Source organism: Podarcis gaigeae (assembly GCF_964106915.1).
Source record: "Podarcis gaigeae genome assembly, chromosome: 2".
Taxonomy (NCBI): Eukaryota; Metazoa; Chordata; class Lepidosauria; order Squamata; family Lacertidae; genus Podarcis; species Podarcis gaigeae.
In genome coordinates, this window is record NC_139679.1 from 97,172,831 (window position 1) to 97,195,803 (window position 22,973).

The 22,973-nt window shown below is 41.3% G+C and overlaps 1 protein-coding gene across 1 annotated transcript in view; it reads left to right on the forward strand.

Moving 5' to 3' along the window:
* EIF4E3 (eukaryotic translation initiation factor 4E family member 3) overlaps positions 1-14,153 on the forward strand; it is a 29,778-nt gene extending 15,625 nt beyond the window's left edge. Inside the window, exons 2-7 of the mRNA XM_083725308.1 lie at positions 415-487; positions 2,857-2,951; positions 6,030-6,090; positions 6,875-6,941; positions 12,170-12,325; positions 12,440-14,153. Of these exons, the coding sequence (XP_083581434.1) occupies positions 415-487; positions 2,857-2,951; positions 6,030-6,090; positions 6,875-6,941; positions 12,170-12,325; positions 12,440-12,486 (499 nt within the window). The 3' untranslated portion in view covers positions 12,487-14,153. The remainder of the gene's footprint in view (positions 1-414; positions 488-2,856; positions 2,952-6,029; positions 6,091-6,874; positions 6,942-12,169; positions 12,326-12,439) is intronic.
* Positions 14,154-22,973: the final 8,820 nt, after the last annotated feature.

Below are 22,973 nucleotides of genomic sequence, written 5' to 3' on the forward strand. Positions count from 1 at the left end.
GTCAACTTCCATGATGTAAGTTATGGTACCTGTTCTCATTGTATATAAATGTATTTTAAAAGCATGCTTTTGTGTTATTATAATTATTATTACAGTGGTACCTCAGGTTACAAACACCTTGGGTTACAAACACTTTAGGTTACAGACTTCACTAACCTGGAAGTAGTACCTCTGGTTAAGAACTTTACCTCAGGATGAGAGCAGAAATTGCACGGTGGCAGCGGGAGGCACCATTAGCTAAAGTGGTACCTCAGGTTAAGAACGGTTTCAGGTTAAGAACGGACCTCCGGAACGAATTAAGTTCATAACCAGAGGTAGCACTGTATATCAATGTGTTTCTTTTCATAAATCTGATGAGTACACTTACTATACCGAATCTTTATATGGTCTCTTCCTCTCTCTCTTTTTTTCAAGGTCACTTCCTGGGACAACAGCTGCTGAATGTGCATCAAATTTAAAGAAAATCTACACAGTACAAACTGTACAGGTAACAAAGATGCTGCATATGAGAATTTCATGTTGCAATATAAAATCCCATATATTATCGATAGACCAAACAGGTTTTTTTTCCAGAGCTGAGATGTAACTTCTAATCTAACAAAACATTTGAAAAATCAGTCAGTTTGGTTTATGATAAGGCATTGTATTACGATCAGTAGAAATTAGAGAAAAAATGCTTTTGCAAACACCCTTTACAGGTCTAAAGTCATTGTTATTGCAGGAACAGAAAACTTAATATGTATCACCGAGTTTGCCCCTAATAAAATGATCATTCTTTGTATGTTAAATTTAAAAGTATAGTTTATTTTAAAAAAACCAAAAACACACATTTACTAATTTACTTTAAAAAAATATTTTTTGTCATGAATGGATCTATAAGCTGCTGAACTGTAGGGAATCCAGCATCAGTTTCTGCTAATTTATGATAAACAGGCAAAAATTTGAAGCTGAGAACAGAAGAATTCCTCAGTGCTATAGTAAAACAAAGAAAATTATTGTGTAGTCTAACTTGGTCTCATCACAGTGTCAAGCAGACACAGAAAGTGCTCATTTCAAGAAGCGGGGGTTCTGTGAATACTAATTTTGGTGCATGAAACAAAAGGAATTGGAGGCCGTGTGATGTAAAGGCCTTGTCACTATGTTGCAGTACAGATGCACAGAATCCCAGGCTGCATTCCTGCTGCCAGTGTCCGCTCCCCATCTTTTGAGGCCTACTCAGGAAGACAGAAATGGAGCCACCAATCTGTTTAGACCAAACATCAACATGAGAAAGCCCACAAGCAAAAAAGGCACTGAATAATTCTCACTTATCTTGTGGGAAATTCCAGTGCCGCCTTGGAAGCAGAAATGCAACCTGCTCTTGCATTTGAAAGTTGTGCTATACTTCTTGTTCTCAGTGTACAGGGATTGTAATGATCTGATTCAAGGTCATTGCATGAGTGGAACAACGTCTGTTCATGCCTTGGATCGTAGCTCCCCCCCCCCCAGTGTGCACCCCCAACTTGCTCTGGAGAATTGGGGGGGTCCCTTAGAGCAGATATTTGTGGGGGGAGAAGTTCCGTTGCACAAGTGGAAGATGCTCCCCCACACAGTGATTTGGTTAGATGCAACCATCTGTACATTGTCTTGCATGAAATTCTTCCCAGAGTAGTCTCCTAACAGAACAGAACAGATCTGTTGAAATCACTGGACATCACTTATTCACATTCTTTAATTTCAGTGAGTCCACCGTGAGCAGAACCTAGTTGAATACCACCCATAGTCTTTAGTTTGGGGGAGTTAAGGCCAGGTAGGAATATATGCACATGGTTGTCTTGAAGATTTTGCACCCCAGGATTCCCCTTACCCAGTTTCTTAGTAGCAGCTAGTGGCATAACAGAATTTCTCTTCTCCATGCACTCCCCCCATGCACACTCAAAAATCTGTACACTCAGAAAAACAAAAAAGCCACAGAGCAGGGGGGCGGGTGGAGGCACATGAAAGGGAAGGTGAAGATTCAATGCCGAAACAGAATTCATTCTGCTTGTGCAATGGCTTCATTGGATACAACCCTTTGAATGTTCAATGCAGAACTAGTTAGCTATAGGTATACTGGATAGTTGTCCTTTCAAAAATAATAATTAAAAAAGCATGCTTAAAATGTCATGTTTAAAATCATTGTTTAAGATGCTTATTGTTGACTCAATTCCCTTGTTGTTTAGGATGTTGGGGGTTCCTTGTTTTCTTTATGAAGATAACATTATAGCTACAATTTACTTTAAAATGTGTTAGTTGTTTTGCCGAAAGTTATGGGCTGCAAGTTTAAGTGGTGACTTACAAGCTCATCCGAGAGGGCATTGAATACAGAACTGTTGCATTATTGAAGATCAGTTGTAGGCTGGTGGCTCAGTTTCTACCACGGTGGAAGAAAACCAGCTTCCTTAGGAAACACAACTGGGTCTAGTTCCAATACCTTGCATTTTGCTTGAAACTGTTTCACTTGGTTATTGCTTTTTAAATCACTGTAATGGTTTTGGACTGTATTTTATAGTAACCCACCCTGGCATATTCTGGTGAAGGGCATATAAGAAATCAAAAAGTCTTGGTGCAGCTATCCTTCAGGTTAGGGGAGCATGTGGAAAAAATGAGCAAACCCTGTTCCCTATTTCCGAACATGGAGAGCTCTCTTATACCAAGTCAGTTCCTTGGACTGGCAGTGACCCTCTTGCGGGGGGTGGTCTTCCTTATCTGGAGATGCCAGCGATTGAACCTGGCACCTCTTTCAGACAGAGCATGTGCTGTACCACAGAGCTAAACAAAGCAAGGAAATGCCATGCTGTTACGTGTGAATTTACGAAGTGTAATAATTCTCTTTAGATCTTCTGGAGTGTTTATAACAATATTCCTCCTGTGACAAACCTGCCTCTGAGATGTAGTTATCATTTAATGCGTGGAGAAAGACGGCCGCTGTGGTATGTTTATATTCATATTATTATGGCGCTCTGGGCACAAACTGCATTCATTATTTGCTTATTTATGTGTAAGTTAGAAGAAATGGGGGGGAGGGATAGAAAAAAAATGGAGAGGCGGGGCAGGGGGAACATCAGAAGGTTATTTTTTTAAAAAAAACCGACAACAATTATGTTTAGTAAACATGATAAATTACACTGAAATGGTTTTTGTTTGCCCATGGTGTTTTTAAAACGTTAATATTATGCAATACGATTTTCGCATATAATTGCCTAAAAGTAGGCTTTGCAAAATCAAGTTAAAATATGTTGAAATTTTGGTTATTTGTGGCAAGTGCTGCATAGACAAGGCTGGGCTTCAGGGAACTATGCAATCAGTTGCCCTCTCTCAGCATGAAGCTTTGGATTTATGTTTCTTGAACAGTAGATCACTTTTTCATGTGGCAGACCACCTTTGAAATGGATACAAATGCAGAGATACAAGTGGGGTTTTGCGGGTGGCGGTGGTGGGGCACATCTTATGCTCACAAAGTGCAATATCCTGCTGGGTGTGCTCAAGGTCTTGGACATGCCTGAAGTAGCCATGTCCAATGTATTTATAAAGGGTAAAGGGACCCCTGACCATTAGGTCCAGTCGCGGCCGACTCTGGGGTTGCGGCGCTCATCTCACTTCATTGGCCGAGGGAGCTGGTGTACAGCTTCCGGGTCATGTGGCCAGCATGACTAAGCTGCTTCTGGCGAACCAGAGCAGCGCACGGAAATGCCGTTTACCTTCCCGCCAGAGTGGTACCTATTTATCTACTTGCACTTTGAGGTGCTTTCGAACTGCTAGGTTGGCAGGAGCTGGGACTGAACAATGGGCGCTCACCCCATCGTGGGGATTTGAACTGCCAACCTTCTGATCCGCAAGCCTTAGGCTCTGTGGTTTAACCCACAGCACCACTCATGTCCCAATGAATGTATTTATACAAATAACAAAAGCAAAACACTCCTATGGATCTTGCTGACTTGAATCAAACTTCTGCTTACTTGAATGTTGATGCTGACAACCTGCTTTTTAAAACCTAAGACCAAAATGCGGTGCACGTTCTTGTTACATGCACAATGTATTTCCCTTAAAACCATGAGAGGAGTCTACTGAGGAAAGCAAGACTAATAATAATAATAATAATAATAATAATAATAATAATAATAATAACTTATTATTTATACCCCGCCCATCTGGCTGGGCCTCCCCAGCCACTCTGGGCAGCTTCCATAGAACCCAAAAATACAGTAAAATATCACACGTTAAAAACTTCCCTGAACAGGGCTGCCTTAAGATGTCTTCTGAATGTCAGGTACTGTAAATCATAAAACACTCTGTACAAATGAACACATTTTTTAAAAAACACAGATGTGTTTTTTTTTAAAAGACACTTGCTGCTTAAGCTACAGTTCTGAAAAAAGTACTGGCCATCAATGGGGAAAGGCAACAAACCATTATGCCAATCTTGCAGACTCAGGAAGTTAATGCTATGAGGGGCTGCACCAGTCTACAGTATAGGTTTAAACATGGGCAGATTGCAAAAGTGAGCAACACTTGATAAAATTGCTGCTTTGGTGAGCCTCACCTAGTTTGCTGACAAGTCCTGCCCGCACCTGATGCAAAAAGTCATTATACCCAAGATCAAGGTGAGCTGTATGTTTGGGCAAGTCTTTTTATCTCTTCCAAAATTATTTTAGACTTGCTTATAGGGATTTGTTCCCTTTTTTTCTATGCTAGAAGGATGCCAAAGGGAAATGAAAGCTGTTCTGTTTCCTTTCATAGCTGCACTTGTATTTGAAAGCTGCATCTAAGAGGGGCCATAGTTTGAAGGTCATAATTGAAAAAATGTGCTTGTTTCTTCTGAAGTCCCCTTGATCAAAAGTTTCACAGTCCCTTTTTTTAAGGGGAAAATGGGTAGCACTAATGTCACAGCTAAGTCATTTCCTTTTAATTATTTTGATAGTGGCCTTGTTTTTGTCTTCTAATTCATGAAATGTGGTATAATAATCAAGATTATAATTAATAATGTTTGAGGAGTGTATTTATTATATATAATAAACCATAGACTTGCGTGCCTTCCTTGCCGTTTTCACTTATTTTGAAACTTTCACCAGCAAAACTGCCTATCCACAACCCAGATTTTGCTTTAAATGGCACTAGAATGTATACTTGTATCATAACTGTTAGGTTCTGAAGTAGGGTTACCTAAATTGCAGTATTGTATTCAACAAAGTTATTCTATTAGTGCAAAGATTTTCACCTGTGCACCAGGATGTCCTCTCCCTATGCATCCTTCAATCTGTTCTAGAGGTTCCTCCAGCCCTTTGAAGCAGATTGGGCAGGGAGGGGAGAAAAGTCTCATCACACAGGAAGATGGTCTTTGCATTATTGGGACGAACTTGTTGGATATGATCCGTGATAAATACATGTTTAGGTATGATCAGGCTATGTTCAGAAAAATCTTTTCATGCACCAGCAGATTACTCAGAGTCTGCCTACCGTTAGGCAGTGTGAAGCAGTTGTTTCAGGCAGCAGGTGCTGGAGAACAGTAGCAAAATAGGTTTCATTTTTTTCTCAAAGTACTTCAAGTCCTGCAACTTATATAAAGTATGAATAAGCTTTCCATTATTATTATTTTGACTGATTTATTGTGTTGGCTTGGGAAGGGGTGAAGAACTAAAGCAGGCATAGGCAAACTCAGCCCTCCAGATGTTTTGGGACTACAACTCCCATGATCCCTAGCTAACAGGACCAGTGGTCAGGGATGATGGGAACTGTAGTCTCAAAACATCTGGAGGGCCGGGTTTGCCTATGCTTGAACTAAAGCCTGACCTGTTGACCATTAGGCATCCTATTTGGTCCTTTCCTACATTCTGAGAATTCCCTACAAATTCCCCCCTGCTTCAGAGCTTAAAAACCTGCATTTATTTTTATGTTTTATGTTTAAATAGGTAAGATTCTGGGCTGTTGGAATCTGTGCCTTTGCACTGTACCTAGGTGTAAAAAAATTGCCAGTCTGTGCAGCCAAGCTTTGTTTTTTCCTCACAACTCAGGGAAGAAGAAAGCAATGCCAAGGGAGGTGTATGGAAAATGAAGGTCCCCAAAGACAATACGGTACGTGCTTAACATTGTATATAGTCGTACCCAGTTGGTTATGGTGATGCAGGTGCGTGTGGTCTACTTATTTAACAGTAAAGGATCACTCACACTAAACTTCAGTTGTATAATGAGATGGCCATTTATTTATTTATTTATTTATTTATTTATTTATTTAATCATGGACAGCTCAAGACATTTTATGTCTGCCAGTGTGGTGTAGTGGTTAAGAGCAGTGGACTCGTAATCTGGCGAACTGGGTTTGATTCCCCGCTCCTCCACATGCAGCTGCTGGGTGACCTTGGGCTAGTCACACTTCTCTGAAGTCTCTCAGCCCCACTCACCTCACAGAGTGTTTGTTATAGGGGAGGAAGGGAAAGGTGATTGTTGGCCGCATTGAGACTCCTTAAGGGAAGTGAAAGGTGGCATATCAAGTTCACTTTTACTTTTGCCCTCTTTTCTGCCTATAGTATCTGGTTTGCTCCAGAACAGATTTGGATGCATGATCATTGAAGTCTTGATTGAAGTTGGTGTGATATCCAACTAAATCATACTCTGAGTAGACCCTATGAAATTAATGGGCAAGTCCACTGGTTTTATGGTTCTGCTTTGAGCATGAATTAGCTGGATATCACCTGTTGAATATGTTCAAGTTAAATGTATAGATATAATTCATGTGAAATTGTAATAAAATGCACCAGAATAATGTTGTGGCTATTGTGGACAATATAGCTGTTCAAACTGCAGATGGAATACTTGCTGCAACGTAACCAGGTTCTTCATTTTCTTGTTTTTTTGCTAGTCTGCAGTTTGGAAAGAGCTGTTGCTTGCTACAATTGGGGAACAGTTTACAGACCGCTGTGCAGGAGGTGAGAAAGTACTTCCTGTTATTTGCTTTTGTCTTGATTTTTGCTAGCACAACTTACAAATAAAAATCCCCTGCTGACACTTTTCATCCTATCAAAGTGCATTGTCCCTTTGCCTGATTAAGCCTAGGGAGAGGGATTGATTTTCTCCAACTTCGTTCAGGCAACCTCCATAATCCAAGAGAATTATCCAACTGTTTGATCCTTGCCAGGAAAAGAATGTAAATGTCTTCACTTGCCATCCTACTTTTGACATATCAGTATTGCTCGCTTTTTGTAGTTTTGTGGACAGAGAGTGGGAACAGGACTGCCACAGATCCTGCACAAAGTGACTCAAAGGAAGAAGAGAGAACCTAGAAGAAAGAGGTTGCTCTTTCATTGGCTGCCATCACTTTTGGTCATTAACAGTGGAAAGGCATCCTCCTGCTGTGTTGGTTAATGATTCGAAAGGAGTAGTTCTTGACCAAGTCAAGACAAATAAAGCATAAGAAGGCACTGGTGCTTTGGCAAAAGATTCTGCCTCCCTTAGTGCCTGATTATGCACCAACAGAAAGCCTGCACCACACACTGCAATCAGGGTCCTAGAGATGTTAGGCACTCCAGCTTTTTACACACAGGATTCATGAATCATGCTGATGTTCTTTGCATCTCTCTAGATTTCCATGCTTTTATTCGGAAAACAGGCTTACCTTCAACAACAAAATACAAATTCTATTAAGTTTCATATAATAGAATATCAGTGTTGCCAATCATGCTTAGATTTAGTCTTAGTGATTTTGGGACCTCTCTAATTGTCTAAAAACACAAAACAATGCAATTGTTGTACCATTTTACGTTATGTCTACTATATATAGTGATTGGGATGTCTAAATAGTCCCCCCTCCCTGAATAATTAGAGCAGACAGAATTATACTGGTGGTTAGGGCAGTAATCCTGTATACACTTACCTGGGTGAAAGTCCATTGAAATTAACAGGATTGTCTTCTGAGAAAACATGCATTGAGCCAGGCATTCAGCTACTGCCTGACCATGTTTGGTCTTTTTGTGTGTGCATGTAATATATAAAAATCAGATACAGGGCTCAGTTGTTTACATTATCCCCATAATGTGGTTTGTGACCTTTTTACTGCTCTGCACTTTTATCTGTAGTGTCATATTTTCTTATGTAGCACTTTTTGGGATAATGCTAGCAAATAGCATTAGAAATAGGATAGGTGCTTTTCTGTGTTAAAATCTGAATTTGCCTCATTGGTCTCCCTCCCCGGCTTTGTATACCCAATATAGTTCCAGCCATAAATAAATAAATGGCCTTTTATAGGTACACTTATTTTACAGCAGGCACCCCCAAAACATCTGGAGGGCCGCAGGTTGGTGATGTCTGTTTCACAGTGATAGAATAAGTACCGTAGATTCCGGCGTATTAGGCGACTGGGCGTATCAGACGACCCCCCAAATTGGCAGCTGCAATTTGGGGGTTCGTCTTATAAGCCCAGTCACCTAATACACTGGACAGCTCCGCACCGGGAGAAAGCCGCCCGGAGCGGAGCCCGCCACCGGCTGCTGTTGCTTTGGAGCTGCCGCCACTGCAGCAGGCGGGCTCCACTCCGTGCTGCCCGGCGCATAAGACGACCCCTGACTTTTTAACCTCTTTTCTGGGGTTAAAAAGTCGTCTTATAGAGACTTCCGGGTTGGCGCCATCGATTAATGGTGGATTCCCTCCGAGCTCCGGAGGGAATCGGCTCTGCAGAGACTGGGTCTTGCCGCTGCAGCGACGCGGGGACCCTTAAAATCACAGGCGCGGAAGCCTGTGAGCGTAGTGACTCGGCGGGCACCATTTGCGCCCCCCCAATCCGTGAAGGAGCCTTTTTAGAGGCTTCGGAATGGGGAAGGGGTGCGGTGCGGTGCTGAGAGTACTCCTTCCTCTGCGGAGTGAAGCCGCAAGCCATTATCGGAGAGCGCTGACTTTTTCCTTGGAACAATCGGACTCTAAAACATCAACTTGTGAGTAATACGGAAATTGGAGCTTTAAAGAAAAATTTGGTGGATCAGGAACGAGCGGGGAAGGGTTAAAAAGGAAGTCCACCCCCCCTCTTTGTAAACAATTCAAAGCAAAGGACCTGCTAGCTAAGGTCGAGAGAATCTTTTCTTTCTTTTTAGTAAAAGACTTTAATTTCACGGTTTTGACACTACAAAATTTTTTACTGGAGGATAATAAGATTAATTTTGGGAGCTGAAGTTTCACCCCCCCCCCCCGGACCCTGGAGTGTCCCGCAAGAGAGCCTGTTGATGAAATACTGAAAAGTTTGATAGCTATCAAGTTAGCTGTCAAGACGGAAAAAGAGAACCTTGTTTCTGTTGCTTCTGCTGGTTAATTTGTAATAATCTGTTGAAAATAAGGAAGGGCTGATACAAAATAACTTGACTTTTGGACTTGAGCTGAAAGGAATATTAAGGAACTAAAATCCCCCTAGAGGGGTTTAGTGACATTACAGGAATGGCTGGAGGAGGGAAAATCCAAGTTGAATTGGACAGCGTACCGTAGTTTTCACTCCAAAACACACACTTTTTTGCTCCTAGAAAGTAAGGGAAAATGCCTGTGCGTGTTAAGGAGCGAATGCACGGATCGGAGCCATGGCTGCCGTCAGTCAAGCAGAGCGGAGCCGCTTACACACTCTACGAGGCTCTCTCGCTTTGCTTGCTTTAAAGCGACCTGGAGCCGGGGAGGAGGGAGGGAAGGAGAGCCATGGCAGCAAAGCGGGCAGCAGCCGCTTACACGGGAGGAGGGACAGACGCTAGCAAAGGTCCGTGCGCTCTCTAAACAGAGCAATGAGGCTGCAGAGGGACGGCAGGAAAGATAAAATTTAAGCAACCAGCAGCAAAATAAAACCAACCTCGAGCTCTGAGCCACGCAGTGAAAACCAGGAAGTTAAAGAAAAAAGGCTGGGGATGAGGGAGAGGGGAAAACTTCGCAAATCCCCGCGTCTCAGCTGATCCGCTGGGAGGGAGCAGCTTGTTTTCAGGCAGGATAGATTCGAGCATTGTCTGGGTCCTAGTGCCCCTATCACTTTTTTGTGCTCCATTCTATTGCTGCTGGTGGCTGCTTATCACTCAGGCTGCAAGGAGGAGCGCTTTTACACAGCTAATGGTGAATCCCCTGCAATCCAAGTCCTCCTCACTTGCTCAAATCTACTCTGCCTCAAAACAAGGAGCGGAAGGAAAAGGCTGCAAACTGTTAAATGGAAAAAAAACCAGGCACAGGGCAAGTACCTTAAGTATACCTTTAAAGCAACAGTGCTCTTTCCCTCCCTCCTCCCCGCTCAGCTCACCGAAAAGCTCCTTCTCCACGCATGCTCCTTGTCCCTTGAGTGCTTTTCCTTCCCTCCCCACTTAAAACGTGGTTACAAAGCACGGATCCACATGGATCCTCAGGATTTTTGCATTGGGCTACCCCAAACTCACCATCAGATCACATGTCTGTGGCCACAGCATGAACCATAAAAATCATGCACCCACTGTTTTGTTCAGAATATTTTTTTCTTGTTTTCCTCCTCTAAAAACTACGTGCGTGTTATGGTCAGATGCGTGTTATAGAGCGAAAAATACGGTATTTGTTCTCTTGGGAAAGTTACAAGGCCAAATCAATGTTTTGACTACAAATGTTCCAACTCTGGACTTGACAGTAAATAACATTGTTGAATCTGATAAGGATTTGAAACAGGAAGCCTATTCAACTGAACAAATAGAGAAAACGGAGAGCTTTGACAATATGGAGCAGGTGACATATGTTGCTCCTGAAGAAAAGGAAGGAGGAGCTGAAATTTGGGAGATGTTAAAGGAGAGTTGCAATTTGAGGCCTGACATGATGATAAAAAAGGAAAATAAAAATCTGATGTGGAGAGCCTGGCCTGAATTGGAGAGTGGAGCACAGAGAGATATTCTTATGTGGAGATCTGTAGACCGAAGGATTATAAATTTGATCAAGGTGGAAGCTGGAGCTTGGGGGATATTTGGACTTGAAAGGAGTACAAAACAGGATTTGAAGTACCCCATAGGTTTTACTTTTAAATATGGAGGTCTGGCTGGTAGAAACATGGATCCTGTTGGGCCGGAGCTTACTCGAGATTTGGAGTTTAACATTAAGGACTATCAAAAAGACCGGCAGAGAGGAACTGAGAGAGAATTGAGAGCCTTGGACGTGAGATCTCCAGGCTAAACAGTATATTGAGACTGATGGACTTTTGTTGGGGACTGAAACCGGGAAAAGAGTGGGTGGAGTTTGGGAATCCAAAGGGTATATAAATATAGTTGGCTCTGTTTTTATTTTGTTTTGCTATTGGTATGGAAATTGGGAAAGTCGTGGAAGGGAAATTTTGGTCGACTTTAGGAAAAACGTTTAAGAAAAAATAATGAGGTATAAATATTAATGTGTAAATTTGGATAAGTCAAAATTGGTTTTTAAAATGGTCTAAATTAAATGAAAATAAGGTTTGTAAATATAAATTGAGGAAATGGAAGAAAGAAGAAAAGTAAAATAATAACATGTTAGAATAAGGATTTGCTGAGCTAATAGTTTAAATTGGAATACAAGAAGGGGAGGTGTGAGGAGGTCTGAGAAACAAGTTAAAAGAAAATAAGTATTTGAACTTTTAAGTGGTTTTAATTGTTTTTAAGTTTTGGATTTTTGTATTTGTGTTATTTTTTGTTTATTTCTGTTTTTGTTTTTATATATATTTTTTTCCTTTTTTGAAAATGCTAATAAATATTCATTAAAAAATAAATAAATAAAAAGTCGTCTTATACGCCAGAATCTACGGTAATATGTGTCAATGGGTAGTAAAATAAAATAATGTTATTATTTGATTGGTTTGGAAAGCCATGCAGGGTTGGATTATTTGCCATCTCCCAGACCCCTGTGGTTCAGTCAAACCCAACAAAAACAAGCCAAAAGCACAAACAGAGCAGCACATTTCAAAAATCTCTATAAGCTTAATACTAAAGTTACCTATTTATAGGTCTTAATTATTGAGGTAGAATTTATACCAGTTACATGGGAAAGTTGTACAAAAAGCATGTTTACAGTAAAATTCCACCACCTCACAACATGTCCTTTAGGACTAATTTGTTGTTTTTTATTCATGGTGTGTTTTTGATTTGGGGTTAAGAGTCCATACTGGCTCCAGTAAAAAAAATAGTTTTTAGATGATGATGATGATGATGCTTTCTCTTGGCAGGTGATGAAGTAATAGGAGTTAGCGTCAGTGTCCGTGATCGGGAAGATGTTGTTCAAGTTTGGAATGTAAATGCATCGTTAGCAAGTGAAGCTACAGTTCTAGAAAAGATCTATGAACTTTTGCCCCAAACATCTTTTAAAGCAGTTTTTTATAAACGTAAGTAAAAATTGTGCATGTAGCATGAAGCAGAGTGTGCTGTTCAAGTGACTTTAATCAACAAAATGTATTTAATACTTGCATATTTAATAATTGTGTCATCTTGCCTTTCAGCTCACAAAGAGCATCATGCTTTTGAAGGTGGACGCAGGAGACATTAACACAGGAGACAGTCCTGAACTCAAGTTGTAATTTTTAGGTTTTTTGGTTTTTTTTTGAGATCATCACAGTGAAAAGATGGACAAAAACACTTGCAAAAGCACCACAAAGCCTGGTTATTTTAGATTGTTATATTCCTCTTGAGCTGGTGCTATTCAAAAGCAAGGAGTATTGCTGCCTCAGTTGCTGATTGTGATGTTTCCTTTCATGACTGCTTAACAAAAAAAAAAGTCACTTTTACTTAGTATTCCTTTCTTTTTAAGGTAGAAGACTTTACAGTTAAGTAGTTTACTATACCTAGTTCAAATGCAAATATGCACAGGCATGATATGCTGCTCTTTCTAGACTTGCTGTACCTAGAGAAATTAATAGCTTTGTGAACCATGTTTTTCTGTAATACTTTGCTTTGAGACATTCCTATCATGTTAAGAGATACACACAGATTTGTCCCCCAGAGAGGTTGTAATTTGCACTGTCCTAATAGGCAGTGGGAGAAATCCAAGGGGAATCCTGCTCAAGCTCCATGGAAATGAATGGAGCTTGCACAGTACCTGGGTTGCTTCCAATGTCCTCTGCTTATGCACTGATAATGCGCATACTGTAAATATATTTTAATGATCACTGAACAGAGCCCATTGACTGAAAATAAACTTCTGATGTGACTAATTTTAAACTCTTTAGATACAAGCCGCTTAAAATAAGGGGCTGGTTCTCACTTGGTGATGGCCCATATCTGTCCTGAGAGCACGGGTAGGCTTGAAGCTGGACATTGCTCGGGTTGAAGCATTGTTTGTGATGATGTATCACTGTTGATTTCTGTGATCATAGTCACACTGGAACAGATGCAGTTATGCTGATTATGGTATGGAAGCTGCCATCAGGTGTGGAGCAGTCAGTTCTTGTTTGGCATTTGTTTTTAGCTATTTCAAATACCTATTGGGTGTGTGTGAATGAAATCGCAACTCTTTGTTCCAGAGGTGCCTAATATAGTTTGAATTAAAAATAATAATAAGTATAATATTTCTTTTTTTAAAAAAAACAAAACACCAAAACTTAAACCCCTCTGCTGTGCTCTCACTTAAAATGGGAACCTTAACAAATCTCGTTTAGCAAACTTTTTATAAAACAGATCTTCCCTTCTTAACCCCCTGCAATCATATCAGATGTGTTCTTCACCCATGAAGGTCAGTATCAAATGCATAGTAATTTTTATTGTAAACTTAACTAGTTCAACTTTATCTAGTTGCAAGCTATGATGGCGCCTTAAATACATTTTTCGATAGAGAAGAAAAGTTGATTACACTTTGAAGCATGAATGTGAAAATTCTCAACATTAGTTTGTGTGTGTTTTCCTCCCCGCACTAATTATTGGAGTTTTTGTTCTGCTTTTTATTACAGTACCAAAGATTTATTTAGTTCCTCACAATGAGCTAGAGGAATGTGCATTCTCTTCTAGGCAGCATTACTGGATTAGCATTTAGTATTTTGGAAATCGTTCTGACTGCACTGATAACAACCCATTTAATCCTACAAGAGGCAGCCATTGGAATTCAATGTGTTTCTAAATGAATCAATTTCCCCTTTTTAATTTTTGTACTAGTTCATTTGTATTTATGAATTAAGATTTGTGCATTTTAACTAGCATTATTAAAAGTTTTATAAACTCGTACACATCTATTCAGAACTGCATTTATTATTGGGTTCTCTCTCTCTCTCTTTATTTAAAAAGAAATATAAGTGTTCTTCAAGGCCACCACCCTGATATGCTATTTTTATACATAAGAGTAAACATTTGTCTATATTTTTCAAAGACCTAACAGTACAGCATGTCCACAGTATTTACAGAATCAGGACTGAAGAAGCCATTACTAAAATTTCAAAAAGGGCTCATAAATCGCTTTCGTCTCATTGAGGAAACATTGGAGAGGCAGCTCAGCACTGAACATCACAAGATGTTCTAGTCTAAAACATGGGTAAGCAAACTAAGGCCCAGGGGCCTGCCCCAGCCCAATTGCCTTCTAAATCCGGCCTGTGGACAGTCTGGGAATCAGCGTATTTTTACATGAGTAGAATGTGTCCTTTTATTTAAAATGCATCTCTGGGTTATTTGTGGGGCATAGGAATTCATTCACTCCCCCCCCCCAATATAGTCCGGTCCCCCAGAAGGTCTGAGGGACAGTGGACCGGCCCTCCTGAAAAAGTTTGCTGACCCCTGTTCTAGAATATGTCACTGTCATTCTCTAACTTTACTTTATTTGGCTTCCATAGCAACATAGTAAAGTCCCTCTTAGACATAGGCATGCACCATGTACAATAAAACCATACCATTTAGCAACCATACCTGCGTTGGTGGGACGTCTTTCCTTTTGGCCTGTTGCCAGCAACAGAGGTGACTCAGACGCTGACAATGAACAACCAGGAACAAGACCTTGGAGTCATAGTAGGTAGCTCAATGATGATGTTGACCCACCAGGGTGCAGCAGCTGTGAAAAAGGCAAATTCCATGCTAGGGATCATTAGCCATGGAATTGAAAACAAAACTGCTGATCTCATTATGTTGTCATACAAATCTATGTTGTGGCCGTATTTGGAACACTGTGTACAGTTCTGGTCATCTTGCCTCAAAGAGGATATTGTAGAATTGGGAAAGGGTTTAGAAAGAGGCAACCAAAATGATGAATGGGGTAAAGTTTGGCACATCTTAGTTTAGAGAAAAGGTTGGCGTGATAGAAGTCTATAAAATTATGCAAAGCATGAAAAAAATAAGAGAAGTTTTTCTCCCTTTCATAACACTAGCTCCTCCACGCCAGCCACTCTTGGATGGCACTGATTGTATATGCGTCCAGCTCAGAGTGACTTTTAGCCTGATTGGCACCGAAACAGTCTTGGCTGGCCTGATGAACAATGCGTACTGGGGAAAAGGCAAAGGAGTGTCGTGTTGGCAATTTCCCAGGATTTCTCATTGGTATCTGACACCCATCAGCCACGGTATCCTTCTGGACTCATCCCGGTATCCTTAGGATACCTTGGCTCCCGAATGCCTTGGGAGTCGAATGTTCCGGCTTCCAAACAATCAAAACCCAGAAGTGATTGTTCTGGTTTTTGAACGTTCTTTTGGAAGCAGAGTGTCCAACGGGGCTTCCGCAGCTTCCAATTGGCTCTTCCTGCAGCTAATAAGAAGCTGTGCTTTGGAAGTCTAATGTTTCGGGAGTCATATGGCCTTCCAGAATAGATTCTGTTCAGCTTCTGAGGTACGACTGTAATTCTTTTCCTACCTGCCGGATTAACTCCTGAAAGTAGTGTTGGGGAATTCTCACTCTTTGTTTTCTGACACTTGTGCTGTGAAATACTGCAGTGCTGTTTTTGTCCCCCGTGCCATGAAACGTACTACAACAACAGCACCAAATGAGGTCGTTTGGAGTGAGGTGTTGTAACAGTCATAAATTATATTTCCATTGATATAGTGGAAGTGTGGAACAGGTACTTCTGTCAGCATTTCCCTCCTCCGTTGCTGATGTGTGACTGTTACATCACATGTCTGTGCTTACTTTCTAAGCTTGGAAAGCCTGAGAACGGAAGCTAGCCTTTTCTCTTCCGCTCTGTTGTGTTTTTGTACTTTTTACTTTCTGTTCTCTCTCGGAGCTGAAGGGAGAGGACGCCATGATCACTTTGTCCCGTATATACTGCTTAATAAAAGCTTAGAATGAGCACACCAATCTCCACTTCGTTTCTGCTAATCTCTGCTGAGTGTGCGTACACATAGGCATCTGCTATGCGTCACTGGAGTGCCCAGGGACTGATAATTTGTGGACGTCCTGGAGCTGTGCAACATCAGGAAGACGTCCAGAGAGGTTTGTCTCATCGCGGGGGCTGTGTATTCTGCCAACCTCATGGTGTAGTTAATGGACTGGATGAAGGTGGACAAACTATAAACTCGGAGTTCATCCCAACAAAATGGAAGTACAGTTAGGGAGGGGAGGTGTCACTGGATCTGGGTGGTGACGTTCCTCTTTGTTTTTGGGTTTCATTCCCCTTTGACAATTCAAGTTTGCAGCTTTGGGATGCCCCTTGATCTAGCCCTTATTTGGTTGGTGTAAGTGGCTTTTTTGATGTGGAGCACCTTTCACCAGTTTAAGCTGGTGCATCTGCTGCAAGTGCCTGGTGACAGCCATGCCCTCGTGGATCTGGAGCTGTCCTTGAAGACTATTCAAACAGTTTTTCTTTTAAAAATAATTAACTGGCTAGCAAGGTTTCTGAGCACAACTCAATATTACCTATAAAACCCTATATAGTTTAGGGCAGGCATAGGCAAACTGGGCCCTCCAGATGTTTTTTTGGGACTACAACTCCCATGATCCCTAGCTAACAGGACCAGTGGTCAGGGATGATGGGAATTGTAGTCCCAAAACATCTGGAGGGCCCAGTTTGCCTATGCCTGGCTTAGGGCCAAACGTTCTGAAGGACCACCTGATTCAAAGTAGGTTCTTAGACACCCTGTACCTCCAGGCTCTGATATAATGTGGTTTTTAATCTGTAATAAAGCCTCCACTGTAGAGGTGCTCTGGTCACAGAATGCCCTCCACTGGAATTTGGTTTCCTTTTTACCGGTTTCTTAAATTTTATGTTTTCACAAGCTTTCAATTAGATGATAATTTTCCGCATTTGTGTGCTTGCTGATTTTACTTTGTTGGGAGGCTTGTGCAGTGATTCCTGCTTTTTCTCTCTCTACCATTTTTGCAGGGTGATGGTGGTGGTTTTTTCAATGTTGAAAGGCAAGATTAAAAAAACCAAAACACAATCCATCTTGCAGCCCCTCACCTGCATCAGATGCCCTTGGTGCACGAGGAGGAGCCATGCCAGATTTGGGTGGGGTAATTATAGAATCATAGAGTTGGAAGAGACCACAAGGGCCATCAAGCCACTGCCAAGCAGGAAACATCATCAGAGCACTCCTGACATATGGTTGTCAAGCCTCTGCTTAAAGACCTCCAAAGAAGGAGACTCCACCACACTCCTTGGCAGCAAATTCCACTGTTGAACAGCTCTTACTGTCAGGAAGTCCTTCCTAATGTTTAGGTGGAATCTTCTTTCTTGTAGTTTGGAACCATTGCTCCGTGTCCGCTTCTCTGGAGCAGCAGAAAACAACCTTTCTCCCTCCTCTATGTGACATCCTTTTATATATTTGAACATGGCTATCATATCACCCCTTAACCTCCTCTTCTCCAGGCTAAACATGCCCAGCTCCCTTAGCCGTTCCTCATAAGGCATCGTTTCCTGGCCTTTGACCATTTTGGTTGCCCTCCTCTGGACACGTTCCAGTTTGTCAGTGTCCTTCTTGAACTGTGGTGCCCAGAACTGGACACAGTACTCCAGGTGAGGTCTGACCAGAGCAGAATACAGTGGCACTATTACTTCCCTTGATCTAGATGCTATACTCCTATTGATGCAGCCCAGAATTGCATTGGCTTTTTTAGCTGCCGCGTCACACTGTTGGCTCATGTCAAGTTTGTGGTCAACCAAGACTCCTAGATCCTTTTCACATGTACTGCTCTCAAGCCAGGTGTCACCCATCTTGTATTTGTGCCTCTCGTTTTTTTTGCCCAAGTGCAATACTTTACATTTCTCCCTGTTAAAATTCATCTTGTTTGTTTTGGCCCAGTTCTCTAATCTGTCAAGGTCATTTTGAAGTGTGGTCCTGTCCTCTGGGGTGTTAGCCACCCCTCCCAGTTTGGTGTCATCTGCAAATTTGATCAGGATGCCCTTGAGTCCATCATCCAAGTCGTTGATAAAGATGTTGAATAAGACCAGGCCCAAGACAATTAAACTAGACCTTTTGAACTGTGAGCCTAGAGAAATAATAATCTGTCCCTTGCATGTGCACACATGTTCAGTAACATTCAGAGTGGCTGGATAGGTCCTCCCTTAAATGCTTGCTCACTCCGTTTTTCCTTTTCTTTATTTTTCTTGCTTTTGGGCAAAACTGGTATATCTGGACATTTTGAGAATGCTTTTTATTTATGCCTAGATATCTATACAAAAGTATGCCATGTTTAAAACCAGTGGGACTTAATTTGTAAATATCCTTAGGAGTGTGCCATTAAGGTGCTCAATAACTCTGCCTCTTGCTCCAGTGCTGCCACAGTACAGCTCAGTTAATAGTGCATGAGACTTTTAATCTCAGGGTAGTGGATGTTTCCTGCATTGCAGGGGGTTGGACTAAATGACCCTCATGGTCCCTTCCAATTCTACGATTCTCTGATTCTCTGATTTTGCTCTCATGCGCACAGTCCTTCTGCTTCTGCTCTCGCCTTGGCATAAAAATATGCTTTGGTCCTGTTTAACGCTTCTTCCAAATGAGATGGGCCTCTTCAGTGAAACAGAGGGCTCGATAGCTCCCCGGAGTACAGCTTTGCAGTTAACACAATGCCTTTTAATTGTAAATTCCTCTTAATAAGGATGAAAGGCTGTCCACTGGGCCAACTAATTAAAGAGGCGTCTACAGCAGTAATTACATAGAATTCTGCTGCACTCACTTCATCTGAAGAAACATTTGAAGATGTCAGAAACCTGAGGTAGGAAAAGTTCATATTTCCCATTACCTCAGTCTCTCTCCTCCCTCTGACCCACATGTCTAGTTTTCCCCCCTATCCACCTTATACCATTCATTATTAGCAGATTTTGTTTTCTTTTCCTGATCTGTCGTGAAATGCCTGAGGTTTGTTAAGAATAGCTCTCTTTTCTCGCTCTTTGTTTTCTTGAAATTTGATGAGTTTGGCATATCTCTTGGCTGTGGAACCACTACTGAAAAGGCCCTGGGAATGCCCTCCCTGTTGAGGTGTGCCTGCCTCCATCCTTACTAACTTTCAGGAGGGATATGAAAACATTCCTGTTTACTCAGGCATTGGGGTGGCTGATGACATCCACAAGATCCCTGGATGGAAGAATCTTTTTAATTGTAACTGCTTTTAGAGATATTTAACTGTAGTTTTTTTCTAACATTTGACTGTTTTATAACATTTTTGCTTTGTTTTTTAAAATTTGCCTCCCTGGGCTGCATCAGGAGGAAGGTCAGGATATAAATTCAATATGTAATAAATGCTGTAATTGTAGCAATTCAGTAAGGCTCAGATGCTTCACAAGGCAAGGCAAGATGGGCCAACTTTGCTGGTCTCAAGCACTTCATGTGAATGTGCAGAACAAATGCATGGAAATGGCTCTAACAATTTCTACTTCGAAGAAACTTACTCTTTTTGAGAACTGTCTGCATCACAGCAGAGAAAGTTAGCCTTTTGAATCTACATGATCTTACATGTATCCATCATATTTTTTGTGAGATGTTTCCTCTTTTTTTAAGAATAATAATAAGCACTTATTCAACATCTTCAGAAATGCTATGATTTGAAAGCTAAACCGTGTTCTTCAAGTTCACTTCCAGTTAGAGCAATTGACTCTTTTTTTACATCTTCATATTACGCATTGAAAAACATCTGGCTCAAGAATCGCTGACAGCTTAGGAGGATTGAATTGTCCCACTGCGCTAAAGCTGAGGCTGTTACTGTGGATCTCAAAACACTCCTGCCTTGGATAAAAGGATTTAACTGGATGGAAGTAAAACGGGGAGGGGGAATCAGAAGACAGCAACCTGCTACTTGAGAGACGGTACATCAAGGACCTGTATCTGTTACAACTACCGAGTCTGCCTTCACTCATCTCCTGAATTCCATGTCTTACATATTCTTCAAAGGAAAACTCCAAAGAGATCACACACTTCTATCAGTGCCAATTAATTAAATGTTGTCCTCCTACATAGTGGGTACAAAGGAGCAGCAGCTCCCCAAGGACTGTGTCAATGCATTTTTCTGCCAACTGGAAGATGTACAGAGGAGAATGGTTTGTGTGTGTTCCTCCTGCCATGGGATCAACTTGAAGAGTTACGAACCAGGAGTGGGGAGGAGGGAAAGAGAGACACACAGACTTGTTATAATGCAAATAACTGAATGCAAGAAAGAGACACAATAACTGACATAGTGAATTACTTGTATAAACATTTTCACATGTACCTAAATGTCAAAATTTATCTTTTTTCTTTAATTAACAAAAAGAAAGTATCATGAGCAGTTTTGAGTGCAAAACAGTTCATCTTCCCCTTGTGATAATTTCTCATAGGATGCTGGGGGAGTAGGAGGAGAGATGAGGGAAATTAGATAAAAGAAGTAGAGGAGGGATATCCCAAATTTTGATCTAAAAAAATCATCGTCAATCTTAACTACACTTAACTCTGACAGATCTCCTAATTTTCCTAATTTGACAAGTTAATGAAGAATGAAGTTCTGTCGAAAATCTCATGCAACTTGAAACAGATTTAAAATATGTGGTATGCCATTGTGGGTAGCTGACAGGAATTGGATTTAATGTGTGAACAATGGTTCCTAAACTAAAGAACAGCGTCTCTGCCAGATTTCAAAAGACTGAAATAAGGGGTTAGACTAGATTACTTTTGAGGTCTTTTCAAACTTTTGTGAGCCCTAAAGCCTTTCCCACTACAAGAGTATGAAATGATCATTCTGGTGGTCATTCTATAGGACAAAAAATACCATCCTTTCTCTCCTCAATTCCAAATTCTCTGCCCTTTACCACATCTCTAAGTCCCACAAGTGACTTACTGGAGCAGGCTCTCTTGAGGTTCCATCTCTAGGCATCAAGCAGAATTAAATAGTAGGTGGAGAAAGTGGGTGGATAAATGAAGCTGAATGTTAAGACAATTCGGGACAGACTGAAGAAAGCACTTCTTCACACAGCACATAGCTATGGCTGCCAAGTTGGATGGCTTTAAAAGAGGATTAGACACATAGGCGGAAAAGGAAGCTATCTGTAGCTACCAGCCATGATGTCTATGTACTACCTCCACTTTTGGAGACAGGCAGTATGCCTTTTAAGTACCAGTTGCTGAAAACTGCAGGTGGAGAGAGGGCTTCTTAATGCTCAGGTGCTGCTTGCAGGCTTCCCATAGGCAACTGGCTGTCCATTTAGAACCAATGAAGGGAAAGTCCTCTGGCTGAGACCCTTGATAGCAGCTTCCAGTCAGAATGGAACAACACACTGGGTTAGAATAGAAGAACACACTGGGCTAGATCTGTCTTGTATCCTGTGCACCTATGTGGCCAAACCACTCACTTCCCCTTTCATGTTATAGTAAACTGCACACAGGAAATGCATTTCCCTTCCAGGGAATGCATTTTTGCAGGTATTGTTGATACTATTAATAATAAATCAATATTAGTGTATCACCTAGATTTTTTTTTAGGGGCTTCAGAATTATATGCCCAAAGTACTGCAGAAGGTCATGCTTTAGGGAATATATTAAGAAGCACCTGAGCACTGAAGAAAGGAAAAAAATGCAAACTAGAGTTGTATTATATTATCCTTGGATGAGTCTACGTGTGGAGGGTTAAAAAAGGTGACACATAAAAAATAGCAAGCCAGACAACTTAAAAGGCCATGATAAAACAATGTTAAATTAGATTCCTGTTATTAGTGGCATGGTACAAAGTAGATATTAAGGTATTTTATGTACTCTGGTGCTTTAACATAAACCTGGAAGCCACTCAGGAAACAGTAACTCTACAAATAAGAGAATGCTGAAAAGTTTGGGTTTGGCATACGCCCTCATGATTCCACTTGCTATATGGAAACTGTATTGTGTTTGGCTGCCAGTTGCTTGCATCTGCTACATTGACAGAGAAGCAGAGGATTCATGTCTTGCAAAAAAAGAAGAAAAAGTTAATCCTCTAGGAAGGGTAGTTAAGAGCCGAAAATGCGCTAACGTCTCTCAAGTGAGCAGTGATCTGTATTCCTCCTGTAGAATTGACACCACAGCCCCTCCAAAGCTGTTCTGCCACAGACAAGCCAGTCAGTGGTATTTCATGGTTTACTGATGCCTAATTTCCTCTATCAAGCCTCCAAACTGTCTGCTTTTAGTATCAGTGTCTATGACACGTTATCTGTGATGGAGAGGGGCTGGGAGAAATGCTTTCCGCTACAGCTGCTGTCAATAAAACTCCATAAATCAGCGAGCCAAGGCAGGCTGAAGGCAAAGACCAATACATGAACCATCCATCACATCCTCAAGTAGCACAGAACCTGCTTCAGCAAAAGCCTAGAGAGGAAAACATGAATTTGATTGTAATTGAGGATGGGAGTGATGAGTTTATAACATCATGATTTTGTGCGAGGAAACCCATTAGGTTATTTTTATCTATATAGCTCATTGCAGTTCTGTTCATTTAACTTCCTGTAATGGACATGTGTTAACAAAGCCAAGGAAAGTGTGTGTGTGTGTGTGTGTGTGTGTGTGTGAAGCAGCTAAAGCCCATTCCATGCACAATACTGTCCCAGTTAATGCATATGAAAGGACTAGGTCATAACTGCAGCCTGGGCCCTCAGTGAAGCTAAGCCTAAGGTCATCTGAACCAACATTTTCTCATGTCCC